The sequence below is a fragment of the Peromyscus maniculatus genome, chromosome 8 (assembly GCF_049852395.1).
Source record: "Peromyscus maniculatus bairdii isolate BWxNUB_F1_BW_parent chromosome 8, HU_Pman_BW_mat_3.1, whole genome shotgun sequence".
Classification (NCBI taxonomy): domain Eukaryota; kingdom Metazoa; phylum Chordata; class Mammalia; order Rodentia; family Cricetidae; genus Peromyscus; species Peromyscus maniculatus.
The window spans coordinates 109,837,950-109,855,471 of NC_134859.1; the positions used below are offsets into that span (position 1 = coordinate 109,837,950).

Sequence of the window (17,522 nt, forward strand, 5' to 3'; positions counted from 1 at the left end):
GTATATCATAAACTAAAGGCCAAAATCTGCATTCCAGTTTACTCTTGTGTTCCACTGGTTTTGATAAATGCACATGAGCTTGTACCATCCCCTGGGATAGAACCAGCTTAGGTGCCCTGAGACCCTGGTCAGTGACTGCAAGTCACTAGCTCTCAATGCATGCACTGGATACCACTCTTACCTGCTTCCATGATGCTGCGGTCTGAGCTGCGATAAGCCATATAGCCCTCCCAAGATGGATGAGACATGATTGGTTACATGCAAATAGTGTATTCAGCTCTATAGAGGTGGTAAGAGGAATTGCTATATAGAAAGTGCCTGGAGTTTACAGCCTGCAAATGGCATGTTCCTTTCCTCATCAGCTTTGGGTTATCACCTGGCTCATATAATTCTGTACACTGGAACTCTGTAGTGACAGGGGCAAGGCCAAAATCTAAGGGCCTTGGAATTGGTGGAGTAGGCCTCTAAGCTCTGAATATACAAGTGTGTTCGTAGAGCACCAAACAAGGCTGTGAATTTCAGGGTGACATTACTTTACATGCTATGCAGGGTTCCAGTTCTGGGTTTTAGTTGAGTAGAAAGACCTGCTCAGTTGTAGGGCTGTTCTACAGTGATTCTTAGTCTTTTCCAGCTCTGCAGGCCCTTCACCTTTTCTCAACTCTCTTTAGAGGTCTTGAATCTACAGGTGGTACTCGCTCTTCCTCTATCCTGAAGACATAAATTTGTCCCTCTCGCCGGGCGGTGGTGGCGCACGCCTTTAGTCCCAGCACTCGGGAGGCAGAGCCAGGTGGATCTCTGTGAGTTCGAGGCCAGCCTGGACTACCAAGTGAGTCCCAGGAAAGGCGCAAAGCTACACAGAGAAACCCTGTCTCGAAAAACCAAAACCAAAAAAAAAAAAAAATTTGTCCCTCTCCTGCTCTCAGTATGGTCACCACCCAATAAACTAAACTTCTAGGCCTCTCCTCGTGGATAGGGGCACCCTGCAATCCCCCATCCCCACCAGTCACTTCAAATTCCTCCTGAAATGTATCCATCATTTGATGTTGTTTGGGGCTTTGGAGCTCAGGTGAGCAAATAAAGGCTGCTTAAAGTGCCTGCCTCATCACCGTCTCCCTGCTTTTTCTGAATCAATTCCAGGCCAGAGAGAGTGTCTCCCCACCTCCCCATTTCTGTCCTGCTCTGTGTCACTTGCCCAACAAACGTTAGGATTTCCAAAGAAGGGAGACACTGGAAGAATAACCCTCCCTCATTGCCAGACTGGGCTCTCAGATGGTTATTTTGTGTTTCTGTGGGAGGGATGTTTGGAGACCATTTGTGTTGTCAAACCTGGGAGTAGGAGGGGAGATACTATTGAATGGGTGTCAAGATTGAATGATGCTGAAGTCCTACACTGCCCAACGTAGATTCCACTGTAAAGAAGCATCCAGCCTCAAACCTCAGCTTCAAGATGATAAAGTGCACATTAGACATAGAGACCACAGGTCCCTTGGAAATGTTGCCTGGGGATTGCACACCTGAGGCCTTTCTGTGGGCTGGATACTCCAGAGCCTAACCTTGCAGAACCTGCCAACTCTTAACTAATGGCAGAGTCTCTATCTCCACCAAGGCAAATTCTGAGTTTGGGGAAGGCTAAGGGAGGATGCCAGGAAGTCCACAAAGCCACCGCTGGTAAGATGTGAGCGTCACTCAACAATGAGCCCCTACTGCACTCAACAGCCACTCAGGCTGTTTCAAGGATGAGGGTAGGAGCATGGCTTGGATTGATAAACACTCCAAGTCTCAGGTTTCTTTACTCGATGCAGCCCAGTGCAGTCCCCTCAAGCCCCAAACTCTCGTATCTCCATCCCCACAGCTTCTGCGGTACAGCCCTAGTCCTCTTCCCGGACTTATTCCGGTCCTTCGTGCCCTCTTCTCTCTTCAGCGTCTTCGTTTGTCCCACTCCGAGCTACAGTTTCCCGTGTCCTGTGCCGCGAGATGCTGACCACTGGGTATCTGCGGCGTGATACCAGGGCGTTCCAGGCCAGAGCTGGCAGGAGCTGGCAGGACGCAGATCTGTGAGCTGGCACGCGGGGCGGAACTGCTAGCCCCGGCCGAAGGCCAGGCGGGGGCGGAGCTCGGACGAGGGCGGGGCGGCTTCATGGTTCCGCCCCCCAGCTGAGCGAGACCGGGGTCCTGGAACTTGCCAGCTCAGAGGTTCTAGCGGCAGCCGGCGCGCTTCTCTGGTTGCAGCTTGGGCGGCTCCGGCAGCTCCTGTGGTGGGCGGCCAGGGGCAAGCCGGGATGGACTGCGAACGGGCGACGTGATCAGCCCGCACACGGAACCACGCCGCCGGCCGCACTGGCTCAAAAGTCTACTATGTGGGTGCGGGCGCACGCCGGACGCAGACCCGGCCGGAGCATGCGGGGTGCGGCGTGGGCGGCTCGCAGGCGCGCGGGGCAGCAGTGGCCTCGGTCCCCGGGCCCTGGGCCCGGCCCGCCCCCGCTGCTGCCGCCGCTGCGGCTGCTGCTGCTGCTACTGCTGCTGGGAGGCGCGAGCGCGCAGTACTCCAGCGACCTGTGCAGCTGGAAGGGGAGGTGAGTCTTGCCGGCGATTCCAGCGTGGACTGCATTGACCTGGCCCAGAGCCCTCGGCTGTGAGATGCAGAGCTGCTGGTGGTGGCGGAGTAGGGGCCGCGATCCTGGCCAAGCCGGGTGACCCCCGCCCTAACCCTGGTTTCAGAACAAAAGAGTTGGCGGAGTCTGGGTCCCGTCTCGGAAGACGCCCACTCTCGGTGCGCGTATCTCTGCCCTTGTGGGGTTTCCTGAGCTCCACCGGTTGCGGGTTCGGCGCTCCAAAGGTTGGGATTTCTGACCCCTGGGGAAGGTTCGGTCCTGTGCACATCGAGAAGGACAGCTGTGGCGCGGAGAGCGCGGAGTCCAAACGCGACCGGTATAGGCTCCAGCACCAGTCGCGTCTGTAGGGCAACGAGACGGGTTCGACACCTGTCCGCAGCCAAATGCTGTAGGGTATAGCCCCGCGCCCGCTCGGTGAAGGTCAAGCCGCCCTTGGCAGCTGGGCGCAGGGTTCCCGTGACACCCCCCTCTGGTCCCCATCAGCGGTGACAGCCAAAGACTTTTTTGTTGTTGTTTTAACTGAAGTGTGACGTGTGGAAAGGAGCGCAAGTCACAAGTGTGCGCGGGCGGGATGCCTGAGGAGTAATAGCTGCTCTGGACACGGAGGGCGTGTCAGGCACAGCGGCCAGCCTCCTCTCTTCGCAGAGCCAGTTTTATACACTGCAAGTTGCCAGTTCAGCGGTTTGCCTAGCGCGCTGCGCAGATGCGGGTCTCCGCTGAAAACATGGGCTGGGGCGGCGGTAGGGGTCTGGTGTGGCTCATTCCAAGGGCAGGGCGCCTGCGCAGGCCGGTGGAGGTACACGATCTGGTCTGATGCACAGACTACAGTGTAGAGGGCTCATGCGGGCAGTGTGTGATGGATGCTTTTGGTGAAGAGGGTTTTCTGAAAAGGCTGGATGTTGAGCGGTGCCCAGGCTCTGTGTAAGCCGGGCACCAATAGTTATCTTGTACACTTTACAGTGCCTAACTTTCTGAGGAAACCACGGAGTCCACGATCAACCCTCATAATGACTCCTGCTGGAGCTCCTGCCCCTCCTTTCAGGGAGTTTTAGCTCTCTCTCTAGTAGAAATCCCTTCTGTCCGGTTAGAGCAGGGAGTCAGTAGAGCTTGGGCAGACGAGGGCAGATGGGATCTGGAGGACTGGCCTCGGGAATGCTGGCACCGTCACAGAGCTGGCCTTGAGCCTGTGATGTTGAGCTCTTATGGGGCTGCCCTTTTCCCGATGGTAATTAGCTCTCTGCTCACAGCCTGCACTGCTGAATCAGTGTACTCTAGCCTCAGGTCTAGGGCTGCCTTGTTCCAGCAGACCAAAACCAGAAACTGAACTCCGACACTTGATTTTCTTCCAGGTTCTCAGAAGACTGTGTGCCTCAAAGACCACCTTTCTCTGAGCCCAGGGATCTGTGGTGAGGGGTGACCTTCCCCTAGCTAGTGAGGGCTTGAGTATAGATAAACTAAAAGACACCTTTTTTCTGTGGGTCCTCTCTCACATTGTTGCTTCCAATTAAGTGGGACCAGATGACCACCACATAATGCATGTGACCCAGCACTCGAACTCATGCCTGGGCATTGTGAGCTGGCTATCTGTCCCGTTGGATTCCCTCTCTCCCCTGCCCACCTCCAGAGCCAGGCCAAGGGCCTCCAATTGTGTGTAAGCTGTGGGAAGTGTCCAGTAACTGGTCATACTTATGCCTACCTGGGCGTCCTCCCCATCACCACAAACTCATTCCTATTCTGGGATTCCCTTGAGGGCCTTTTTTCCCAAGGCACAGCCTGGCAGAGGACAGCTGAAGGCACCTGGTAGTTGTAGGTAGGTAGGTGGGATTGGGAGAACATGTAGAGTCCCTTGTGTTATAGCACTGCCCCCACTTATAAGTACACTTAACAGGTCAGTTTACTACTGCCCAGCATGCTGGTGTGCTTGCTACTTCACAATGTTTATGAATTTTTCCCTCCAAGAAGTCTAGAATAAATCACTGGGTGGAGCAAGCCTCAAAATGTTGGGTTCTGGCCTCTGATAGAAAGGGAATTGCTCTCCATAGCACTGGCCACTCCATTTAACTCATGTAGGCTCTAGGTGTTTCCAAGAAATCAAGTTGGAAATTTTGAAATCCCTTTCTTTGTTTATTAGCCAGTGCCATAAAGGTGGACCATGAACTTTCCCACTGTTACCAGCAGGCACATGGCAGGTGTAGTCACACCTGGGTTGTCTTGCAAGGTAGGAAATGAAAGGCAAAACTTAGCAGAGCCTTTAGTTCACTTGGACCCAAAACCTTTCTAGAGACCCTTGTCTTGTCCCAGTATGAGCAGTGTACCTGAACAACCCCTGCTCACATCAGTGAGTCCTCATACCAACCTGGAATTTACACTTTGTCTCACAAGGCCACTCAAATGTGTGTTCATCTGGGTAGTGACCCTTGTTAATGGAAACAAAACAAAACAAAACATTGTGCTGGTGATATGGCTTAATGGTATAGTGCTTGTCCAGCATGTGCAAGTGTGAAAGACATTGCGTTGTTCCTCAGGACAATCATGCACCTATACACACCATTTATTCAGTCTAATCTATGATCAAATAAGCCTTGCCAATTTTATGGTGTAGTCTAGGATCAGTTCTCTGCGTATTGTAGCTTAATCACAGCAGTGGAATGTGATTGCTTCATTTTGTGTAGCTGGTGTGCCATCTACATTTCACGAAGATGGTAAAGTCCTGTTGTTCAATTGTCATTTAGGATGTGTTTGTGTTTATGGTGTGGGGTGTTGGGAATGAAAATCTAGGGTACTAGGTGTCTCAGTGGGAACCTGCATGGCTGGTCTTGACTTCTTTAAAGCTCTGTCTGTCTGGTCCTAGGCTGAGGGTCCCTTTACTTTAGTTCCTACTTCTCTAAACATGGATTATGCACACTGCACTAGTTTTGATGTGAAATCTCTCTTGTTGACCTGAGTATTTTAAGAGAGTATCAGGAAAGATTCTTGCTTGTCCTGGGATGGACACTAATCCTTCCCTTAGCTAGTGAGGCCTGAGTAGAGGTGAGCTAACAGGTACCTTGTTTCTGTGGGTACTCTTCCCTCATGTTTTTCTTTCCAAATAAGTGGAATGCAGTGGACACCACATAATGTATGTGGCTGCTGGGATGGCAGCCCCTAATCTGGGCATTGTGGGCTGGCCTCTTGTCCCTTTGGGCTCCTTCGGCCTCTGCCTATTTTGTGGATGAAGGATAGTCTTCCCCTTTATCCACCTCTACTATACTGAAGCTCAGTGGTCTGGGGCCCCCAGAACCTCTGTAGTGAGGCCTCCACCCTCTTGATCCTCAGGAAGCAAAACCTCATGCTGGGTGCTTTATATGGAAGAGAGCTGAGGTTTGTGACTGGCCTGGTACAAGTGTCAGCTGTCTCTTGATGCTGGAGACAGGAGAGAAAAAAACACAACAATTAGGTATTAGCCATGTGTATCAGCTACTCACCATTTAGTCTAATTTTCACATAATGATATAATTATGCCCATTCCTACATAGTGTCAGATGAGCATGTGTGAGTTTTATTGACCGTAATTTCTAAGTTTGTTCTACATGTGTGTCTTGCTAGTGCTGGCTGTTGCCTGGCCCAGGGCTTTGTCGGGGGTGGGAAGCAGGTCAGGAGGGGTTCACCTTCAATGCTTTTCTCTGATGTGGTCTGAGGGGTGACTTACAGTCCTAGACTACTGCAGTCCTTGTATACAAAATGAGGTTTGGGGCGGGGGGTGGAAGCATGAGTCACTAGCAGTAAAGGTATGGCATGTGTTATACATTTTTGCCCTTGCAGAAAGGATTTCTGGTAACTCACTCAGGCTAGGTTCTGGATAGAACTTTTTTTTTTTTATTTTGCATAAAAATCCTAAGAATGTGGGTGAACCTGTCTGAGATCTGATCAGAACCAAACTCATGTAATAGAACTCTTAGCTGAAGTCACTGGTTTCTTTCCAAGACCACTTGTGGTTATGACGTAACCTTAGCAACAGGCTGACTTTTGCTTTTTAGTCTAAGCAGGAGAAACTACTACATTTTCAGCAGCTTCAATTTTTCGAAAACAATACTGCCTCCCAAGGGTGTAGCATACTACATGCCTCCTTTCATTTGGCATTTGTGAGGTTAAATTATGACTTTAAGAACCTTATTACTTTAGGAATCCCATCCAAAGTCCCTCTTGTCCTTAGACTTCTCCCCACCCCCTGCCCCAGGGATGTTTCCTTTGCCCTTATAATGAACCTTGCTTTAATGGCCCTTGGGTTTATTTATTTTTTTAAATATGATTGGTGATATAAAACTTCAGGTTTGAAAATGAATGAAAAAATGGTCAGATCATTGGCTTAAGGAAAATCAAAATCTCTTATTCCCTGTGGCTAACTCCTCTGGCTGGTTTGGAAGTTGCTCTCTGGAGTATATTATTACATATGTAGTACACCCATGACATCTCTACATGCAAGGTTTATCCTTATCTTTCACTCCCTTAGTGGTTTGAAACCTTGGCTGGTGTAGTGGTCCTGTTGGTCTCCTTTGCTCCATGTCTTGGAAACAAAGTTACAGAGCATCCTTGCTGCTACTTCCTGGTGTCATTTCCTTGGCTAAGGAACCGACTAAGACTCTGGTGCCCTGAATGCAGCATGGGTAGTATCTAGGGTCTGGGGAGCCAGCGTGGCCTGTGCCATCAGAGATTTGGCCTGGCTCAGCTTGACTCTTGGAGTAGGTCCACTGGCAGCTAAGAGAGGTGGGTACCTGAACATGTGTCAGGTGAGTGTGAATAACCCCTGAGTGAGGCTCTATGTGGGGTGAACGCATATGGGGATCTTTGCTGTGAGGTCCTGCCTGACTCTGTACCTTCTTCCCACAGTGGGCTGACCCGAGAAGCACATAGCAAGGAGGTGGAGCAGGTGTACCTGCGCTGCTCAGCAGGCTCTGTGGAGTGGATGTACCCAACTGGGGCGCTCATTGTTAACCTGCGGCCCAACACCTTCTCACCTGCCAGGAACCTCACTGTGTGCATCAAGCCTTTCAGGGACTCCTCTGGGGCCAATATTTATTTGGAAAAAACTGGAGAACTGAGACTGTTGGTGCGGGACATCGGTGGTGAACCTGGCCAGGTGCAGTGCTTCAGCCTAGAGCAGGGTGGCCTATTTGTAGAGGCAACACCCCAACAGGACATCAGCAGGAGGACCACAGGCTTCCAGTATGAGCTGATGAGTGGGCAGAGGGGACTGGACCTGCATGTGCTGTCTGGTGAGTACTCTGTTCAGGGCTAGCATGGGCTAGCTAATGTTTAGTCCTGCTGCTTTTTCTCAGGTAACATTGGAACTTCTCATAGTCTGATTTTCTCCTATCTTCTCCCTTGTTCACTTCTGTGAAACATTCCTGTGTCTATGGCTTCATTGTGGCATGCTTGTCCCATGAGCCCTTTGTCCTACTGAGGGACTGCAAGGTAAAAGAGTATTGGACCTTAAAATTAATGCAGCTTTTTCAACCAAGACCCCCTTTAAGAAGACTTCTGGTTGTGGTGTACTTTAGGCCCCCAGAGCTTCTGACTTGAGGGAAGTGAGGTGGTAGGAGGCTGTGTTCCCTGAGATGGTTTATGGTCTGATCCCTAAAGGACTCTTTACAACTCATTTGAGATGGGGCTTCTACAAACCGGCTTGAGTTTTTAGTGTCTGCCATAAACTTGAAATAGTTTTGGGTGGGGAGCAGAACAGCACAAAGCTGTGATATCCCAGAGACTTTTGTGGATGGATATTAGTCAGGATTGAGAAAACCACATAAGGTCTCCAAGGAGAGCACAGCTGACCCAGCTCTATCTCTACAAGATAGAGCCAGGAAACTGAGGGAGAGGCTGGCACGTACCTAGGGTCCGAGAGAGAGAAAGAGAGGTGTGTAGCCAGGTGCCTGCTAGAGATTGAGGTAGGTGGGCCTGGGAGGAGATCCCCACTGGGACAGAATAGCAGCCTGAGGAACCAATGCAGGATCAGCTCTAGATAGTGATTGATGATGAGGTTCTGGTGCCCATTTCTCCAAGACCAGGTGACTGCCAGATGACGTGATATGTGTGCCTAATAACTGAAGCTGTAGGCTTGGCTTTGTTCATCTGTTTTGTTTTGACACAAGTAGATGTTTTTCTGTGTGACAGGCAAGTTGCATCAAGGATTGTGTGGCTTTGTTGGTGGATAGTAGAGCGATGTTGGCATCAGGACATTAGGGAAAGGCAGGTCTTTCTCACCTCTTGTGCTGTGATCCATTAGGGTCTTATTTCTTTGGCCATAAATGAGGATGACTGATAAGATTCCAGGAGCTGCCCTCTCCTCCCTGTCCCTCACTGCCTGCAGCTTCTATGTCCATATTTCCAGGCTAAAGGCGGGAGACCTGTGGGGGTCAGTTGAGTGGCCTCAGCTTCTCCTGGGGTTTCAGGAAGGCAGTAGCCCTGGAATAGGTATTTAGCTGTAGTCCTTTTTTCAGTACTCTATGCACCTCTCAGGCCACAGGATCTCATCTCACACAAGGCAGTGTACCAGGTAAAATGTCATGCTATCCCTGTAACTAGGACTTTGTTGTGTTTGAGCCTCAGGGTTCCCTCACGATCCTAAAACATACACCTTGTTGGCTCTGAATGTCTGAAATCAAACCTGCAGTGATTTTTCACACCTTGCCAATGTCAGTCACTACACAACAACTATCAGAACTCAGTACAGGGTCTCAGACTAAGGTGGCTATGAGCTCTGGCCCAACCCTAGCATTGCCTGAAAACAGTCAATAGACATGTGTATTACCTAGAGCTGGGTGCCACCCTTCCTAGGGAGCACCACCTAAGTCTCAGGGTTAAGATAGTCTCAACCTGGATATTTGGCTTTCTTGGACAATGGAGATCATGAGCTGTTAGTGCCTAAGGAATGGTATATATTGTGGAATGTTAGTGCTGGCCATTGTCCTGCTCAGATTGGGCCAGTGGCAGGCTTTTCCTCTTCTCCTGCTCTGGCCTTGGTGCCGTTTCAGAAATAAGATGTAAGCCAAAGTTAAGGCAGTATCAGTCAGAGAAGAAAGAGTGCACCTGACCTGGATGGTTGTGCCAGAGGCATACAAGCTCTTAGATGAATCAGTTCTCAATTGTGCTGACTCAATAGAACAGTGGTGCCGTGGGTTGGAACCCAGACAAGAGTGCATAAGAGAATGTGTGAGTGTGCCTCTGTGTGGGATCCTGCACGTGTGCATGTGAGCCTTGCTCCTCACCCAGAAAGGAGGGAACCTGCCACTGCTCTAGGATAGTTTCACCAGAGTGTTTACAGTATTAGCTTCATGTCCACTAGGATTGTGTAGTTGACTTGTGAGCTGCATCAAAATAGAAAGGCGCAGAGCAGTGGGGTACAGTACTCTTCCAGGGACATAGATAGATCATATGAGAGGTGACCCCAGCATCTGGGATGCTGGATTTGGCTGCTTGCCCTGCATCTGCTGCCCCTATGGCCTTGCTCAGGATATCTGGGCAGTGGCACTACCTCTGACCCTTAGGGAAATCTGGCAGAATACTAAAGATAAAACTCCATCTGGAGGCTGACCTCCCTTGGCTCAACTATGTACGAGAAATGACTGTGGGGTGAACAGCAAAGGCAAGAACACGGAACAGGTTCAGCTTGGTGGGTTCTGGTTCCATTCCATCCTGGCTGGCTCATGACTTAGGCCATTGCTGTGGAACCCTGGGAGAGGCCAAGTGAGGGGGGTGGTCGCAACAGTGGCTTTTCAGACACACAGCTAAAGAGGTGGACAGTAGGACACTTTTCATTTGCCATTGCTGTTACTGGCTCATAGGGCTCACAGGGTGGAGCCTGCTGCTTCTGAGCATGTCTGCTTATTCTTTTTAAATCTTGATCTGCTTGTTGCTACTAGGCTTGAGAAGCTACATGGAGCCCCACTGCCCAGGCCTCTTTGGTAGACTCACAGTTTGAGCATGGCCCTGATGGTGTCAGGGTTGATGGCCATGTCTTTGTTTGTTTGTTTTGTTGAGACAGTGTCTCTCTGTTATGTAGCTTTGGCTGTCCTGGAACTCACTATATAGACCAGGCTGTCCTTGAACTTTGCCTTTAGAGTACTGGGATTAAAGATGTGCACCACCATGCCCAGTGGTGGCCATATCTTGAAGTAGAAAGAAGCATTGTGTCCTGGAAGCTGAAGAGCAAAGGGCATATTCTTTGGAGCTATGCATCCTCTGGTCGTTCTTGCCTTGGTTGTTTCTCAGGCATCTGTAATTATCTTGTAATTATTTTTTGTCTTAACCCTCTTCTAACCTTGGATAAAGAAGGGTGTTGTCTCCACTGACTTCCTTGCTGGGATGAAGGGTTCAGAGAAACCCTTGGTCATCATCCTTCTGGTGGAAACTGGTGATGTTGATCACTGAAGGAGCCTAGGCCTCAACTCCTAATCTTGCTTCTCTGTTCCTGTTAAATCACTGTACCCACCATCTGTCACAAAGTGTGCTAGGGATCTTAAAAGGCTCTGGTGTATAAGGTTTTCACTTTGGAACTGTATGTGTCATCCTGGCTGTTCTTGTTAGGCAGTGTTGCCCACACATCAGTTGGTCTGGCTTACAAGGTCTGCAGACCCTCCTCGCATCCATCCAGCAATTCTTGCCTGAGTTTCCTTTCCCTGTTTTCCTCCCTTTTGGCAACTGTGCCCAGACTGAGTCCTCACCTGACTCTTCGGGTGTCCTCGGGAGGCTCCCTTCGATTCTGTTTCTTTATCCTCATTTTATTTCTTTTATACACTTTCCTGCCTGGTTTCCCAAGTGGCTCCCAGGAAATGTGATGCCAGCATCTGCAACCAGCACATTTTACAGCTGCTATGAACTTGATTGTTTAATAATTCTTCCTAGATTGAGGTCTTTATCATCCACATTGAGTTTCTGCAAAAGTGAAGCTCAGAAGTAGAACAGGGATGCCTCCAGGTGGGCTGCTAGCTCACAGCACGGACTCAGTGAGGCTCGTACAGGTCTGCGGGTTGACTAGCCTGACATCTCCTGCAAGTAGTTGTGAGCCAGGGCAAGCACAAATTAAGGGGATGATCTCTAAGTGTTCTCTGCAGCTGTCACCTGAGGTATGAGCACATGTGATTCACAGAGAGGGCAAAATTCATAGACTTGTTTCAGGCTACATCCCCACGCCTGGAGTCCTTACCTCTCAGCCCCTCTCCACTGCAAGTTGCTGTCCTGGTTCAACTTAGGTAACTGTCAACTCTGAGGTGCTTTAGGGTAGCTTCTGGGGACTCTTGCCTCCAACTCTCAGCCCTGTGAGGCCTCGACCCTCAACCCTTTCCTTAGCTTCTGCTGCTTTCCATCCTGAAGGGGACCCTCAGGTGGGCTGTGGTCACTGGTCAGGTGCCAACCAGTGTGGACTTTCCAGAGAACTGTGCTCTGAGTGTAATGTTGCCCAAAATGTTAGGCCCTGTTTGTGCTCTAAATCAAACCAACCCATGTCTACTCACATGAGCCACTGGTTCCTAGTCAGTGTGAGGATGAACAGAAACCACACAGCTTCAGATTTGGTCAGATGACCCCCAGTGCTGGGGGCTGTGATGACCCAAAAAAATACCACAGAAAGGAAAGGAGTTGCAGGCCAACCAGGGTTGAGGGTGGACATCCAAGGGACCAGCAAACTGCAGCTTCCAGGAGTCTGGCTGCACCCAGATCTCCTCAGCAGAAGTCTCTGGACTGTAAAGCTGACATGGAGGTGGGAGTGCTTGATTTTCTGATGGACTATGCTGATGCCAACAGGTTGTACTTGTTCCACAGCTTCTCCCTTTTTTGATAACTCAATAGAAGCCAAAGTGCTGGCAGGTGAGTGGGTGGGTGAGTCAGCAAGCACTGAAGCTGGGAGGCACCTCACCCCCTTTCTGGGGTAGGACCAAAGGATAGGGCCCCAGACACACCCAGCCCAAGGGTCCACAGAGAGCTGTGTTTGACTGGGACACTGTAAACCCTAAGGCTTTGTCTCAGGTTTACTCTTTCAGGACCTCATAAAGCTTCTATGAACTTCTGTTGGCCTGGAAACACTTGGCCTGCTTGCCCTCCCTCCGCCCACTTGAGTGCTGTCTTGATTCCCCTGGGGCCAAGTCACCAGCACTCAGGGTCAGGCTGTGTGGCCTCCAGGCATGTGGATAGCATGAGTTTCTTCAAGACCAAGCTGCCCTAAGAGAAGGGCAATGACTCCAGGGAAATATATCTACTGAGCTTTTATAACTCAGGATTTCTGTTTATTTGTCCAACTTGGCCCCAAGCAGGAAACTGAGGACAAAACCTTAAGACATATTCACAACAAATAAGCTTCCATCTTCCTGAATCCACTCTGAGTGGTCTGTGGAAAAGCTGCTGAACCACAGTTTCTGTTCCATACCAGGGGAAGTGGGACAAAGGGCAGGAGAGGGCTATCTCTGGAGAAGTGGGTTATATAAGTGGTTGACCATTGGGGTAGGAGTGTATATACATCTGGGCTCTCTGTAGGATGCCAGGCCCCAGGTTTTAGGTGTCTCAAGCCTGAGTCCTGTGAGTAGGACTCAATTTGATGGGCTTTATAGAATATAACTTGTCCCAAGGCTGGGGGAGGCCTAGAGTAAGGGGCTAAACTGATGGCCCCAGCCCAAGACCCCATACCCACAGCAGACAGATTTTCCCACTCACTTCTACTCACCCCAACTCCAATTAACACTTCCTTTGCACACTCTTAATCTTGCTTCTTGTAGGAAATGCCTGGGGCAGATGGGCTGAGTGAGATTATCCACAGGGCTATGTTCTGGGGAGTAGACATCACACTGCAGTAGGGAATCTGCTTTCTGGTGAGATGCCCATGTCATTTTAGGATGTGGGTGTGGAAGCTAGGGGAAGGTACCTTGGTTGAGTGGTATAGGCACATGGTTTCAGTTCAGCTTGGGGATGTTTTGCATTGTGACAGTCATTTAATAACTGTTTTGTTTTTAAATGAGTAGAGTTATTACTTATTTGGAACTACACTAACAAGGTAAACAAGTGGTGGCATGGAACTTCTTTATCTGGGCTCATGTTATTGTTGCTATAGTATGAGCCAGGATGGTCAAGTGATCATCTGGAATTAGTGTCTGGCTTGGCAGAAGTTGGTCTTCTGCCTCCTGCATTGCTGATCACCGCTGTGGTAGAGTTGGAGTTGGCCAGAAGTCTCACCTTGACTTTGTCTCATTCTAACATATGTCCTCAAATGTAGGGCAGGGAGGCAGGCCTTTTATATTCTGCAGTGTCAGGGCTGGGGAGGGTCTGTGACTAACCAGCATTGTCTGGGCTGTATCATCTATCCTGTTCTTTCCTCCCCAGCTCCATGTCGGCCTTGCAGTGACACTGAGGTCCTCCTTGCCATCTGCACCAGTGACTTTGGTAAGTCTGCCCTGTGGTTGTCTTTCCAGGGTCTGAGGGCATTGATTTCTGTGTGTGTGTGTGTGTGTGTGTGTGTGTGTGTGTGTGTGTGTGTACTGGTGGTGGTGGTGGTGGTGGTGCTGAAGCTGCTCAACCTGGCCTCACCCTGGAATCACAGGGAGCAGGGCACTGTGTGCACTAAGGCAAGTCTGCACACCATGCATGCAGACAGAGTTGAAGTTTGCATTCTAGGTGTGTCAGTGAGTTCTCATTGTGCAAAGCAGCTCACAGCCTCCTGGGGACTCTGAAAGTCCTTAAGTTCCCAGTAACATTTCAGAAGTTCAGAGGGCAGCCTGGTATGTGCCTGAGCTAGCCCCAGCTCAGAGCTTTGCCCATTCTTCATCCTGGTGGCTGGGGTTTTGAAAGCCCTTTTGGAGTCAGAGATGTTTGCACAGTGCTCTTCTTAGTCCCAAGTCTTGGTGAGGCCCAAGAGGTCCCAAGTCTTGGAGTGGGGGCTAAACTGATGGCCCCAGCCCAAGACCCCATACCCACAGCAGACAGATTTTTCCACTCACTTCTACTCACCCCAACTCCAATTAACACTTCCTTTGCAGACTCTTAGCCTTGCTTCTTGTAGGAAATGCCACTCAACCAAGGTACTCTCCCCCAGCTTCCACATCCACATCCTAAAATGACATGGGCATCTCACCAGGGACCAAGGTGGTCCTTCCTGAACTGCTGCCATAACAGTGGCTACATTAAGATGGAGCCCAGCTGGCCCTACTCAAACCCTCATCCCAAAGCCAAGAACTATCTTGACTCCTTATTGCTCTACTCTCTAGGCTTTAACCAACCACCCAATACAAGTCATTCTCTGTCCCCTCCCCTCACATCATTCTTGACTTTTGAGCTGCACTGTGAAACCTGATAGGACCCAGAACTGCAGAGCATTTTGCTTATTTTTTTGTTCTTACCTGAAGAGCATGTGCTGTGTAGCTGATGCTCAGTGGAATACCTTTGTCTGACATTGCCAGTATCATGGACTGCTGCTCATCATTGAGCTTTCTAAAGGCTACTAAGTGACAGAGTGGGTTAAAGTCTAGGTTCTAATGTCTTTGATAGCCGAGGACATGCCCAGGGTGACATGTGCTGTATGTTCCTGCCATGTTGACAGTGCCCATTAGATCTGCTGACCTGTCTTTTTCCTCTACAGTTGTCCGAGGCTTCATCCAGGATGTCACCCATGTGCCAGAACAGCAAGCATCAATCATCTACCTGCGGGTGAGCAGGCTCCACCGGCAGAAGAGTAGGGTCTTCCAGCCAGCTCCTGAGGGCAGTGGCCACTGGCTGGGCCATGTCACGACACTTCTGGAGTGTGGTGTACGGCCAGGGCATGGAGAATTCCTCTTCACTGGACATGTGCACTTTGGGGAGGCACAACTTGGATGTGCCCCACGCTTTAGTGACTTTCAGAGGATGTACAAGAATGCCGAGGAGAGGGGCATAAACCCCTGTGAGGTCAATATGGAGTGACTTGCAGGGTGACATGGTACTGTTCTTCAAATGAGCCATGGTTTGTGTCCTCAGTTGCTCTATCAAATCCTGATAAAGGCTGCAAGGTGGTGGCATGGGCCCAGCCTGGTGCTCAAACTGGAAAGGTACATGCTGCTCTGACCCATTAGGTCTCAGCCAAGGATGCCCTGACCCATTGGAAATTCTGTAAAATTCAAACTAAGTTATTATATTTTTTGTAAAAAAAAAAAAGAAAGAAATGTCCATAGGAAACAAATTCTTGTGTCTGGAGATGCCTTTGGTGTGCCATTTAATAGTGTTTTTACAAAGTTAACTTTAGCCATTGCATTTGGTCTGATGTATTATTGGTGGGAGCTAGGTTGTGGTGCACAGTGATGGCTATGGGCTTCCATGGTTACCACTCAACCTTGTTATCCTTGTGATAGAAATGCATGGAACAAATACTTTACTTTCCATTCATTTTGTTTCTGATTTTTAAAGACCATCTCTGCAGCTGGCAACCTTCCCAGACTGTAGGCTGCTTCCATTCTAGAGAATAAAGACCAGGATCTGAGCACACTGTTACCATCCATCTTAACCCATCAGATGGGTGCCTGCACTGACCTTCTCTACTCAGCAGTGGCACTGCTGTCCCTCGACCTCTTGTTCACAGGACAGTCTGTATGGTGCTGCCTAGCTTTAGGTACACGCCCCTTTCCTGCTCCTCCCAGGCCACTGCTGCCTTCTGCATCTGTCCACACATTTTCCACTGAGCCAGTACTTGTCTAAATCTCTGGATACCAAGGGACTCACCTACTTACTGGCCTCATTTCTTCAGAGGGTATGAGTTTTTCTGTGGTAAAAAATCTCCAAAAATTGAGGCTTAAACAGCAGGCTTTAATTTAGACAGTTCTGGAAGCCAGAATGGGTATGAGCAGAACCACATTTCTGATTCCAGGAGGGACATTTTAGCTTCTGGTGACTATAGGCGTCCTTAGCCTGTGACTCTTTACTCTGGTGTTGCTTTCCTTGACATGTGACTTCTGCTGTGTCAAATTTCTGTCTTAGGAGGACACAGGTCATTGATTTAAGGCCCACCCTGGTGACCTCATCTTCGCATGATTATGACTCCATTTCTAACTAGGTCACAGTCAAAGGCTACAATAAATATCAAATCTGGAGGAAGAATATTCATTGTGGGGACTGGTGAGATACTCAGTGGTTAAGAGCACTTGCTACTCTTACAAAAGGACCTGAGTTTGGTTCCCAGCTTTCATGTTGGGTGGCTTGTAATTGTCTATAATACCAACTTCAGGTGATCTAGCAACTTCTTCTGTCTCCACAGGCACCTGCACACACACGTGCGCGCGCGCACACACACACACACACACACAATTTAAAAAGAATATTCACTCCAGTATAGGGAGTTTGGGGTGGACTGCATCTCACAGGTCCGGTCCTGCTTGAGTCCTGGCTGGGACCTCATTAGTTCTTGGGAATTGCTGTCTCCTGTGCAAGTTCTGGGAACCCTGTGGCCCTTACCAGTTCCTGAGGCATGTTGGGGGATTCCCCTCCCCCTCCAGCTATGGGCCTCAAGGGTAAACAGACCCAACTGTTATATTTATTCACCAGGTGCTTCTTCCCATGCAGCTTCTGAGGCAAGACCAAGAAGAGACTGATACGGCAGTGAGTACCAGGCTGGTGTGCTAGTTTAGGTGTGTGCCAGCTCAAGTTGAGCTGGTGCAGGTCTGCAGGTCACAACAAGAAACAGGTGCCCATGGGTGAGGATGTGTTTGTGATGAGTTTGTGATGGGCTGGGCCCTACTCTAGCTGGTGATTATGATACCTTATGTTAGCAGGACTAGGTCACACACAACTGGGCCATGCCCAGCGGAGCCTCTCCTATTTCCTCCTCTTGGCCTACAGGAAGCTGTAGAACAGGAATGATGTGTTGGCTACCACCTGTCTCTACAGAAGATTGGGGTCAGCCTTACTAGACTCCGGTGAATGACATAA

General features: G+C 49.7%; 1 protein-coding gene across 1 annotated transcript; it reads left to right on the forward strand.

Annotated features, from left to right (window-relative positions):
• Nucleotides 1-2,153: 2,153 nt before the first annotated feature.
• Metrnl (meteorin like, glial cell differentiation regulator) lies at nt 2,154-15,783 on the forward strand. The gene is made up of 4 exons (XM_006987620.4): nt 2,154-2,573; nt 7,479-7,864; nt 13,956-14,015; nt 15,208-15,783. Exons 1-4 carry the CDS (start codon nt 2,356-2,358, stop codon nt 15,525-15,527), a joined length of 984 nt encoding a protein of 327 aa, XP_006987682.1. The 5' UTR covers nt 2,154-2,355; the 3' UTR covers nt 15,528-15,783.
• The last annotated feature ends 1,739 nt before the right edge of the window (nt 15,784-17,522 follow it).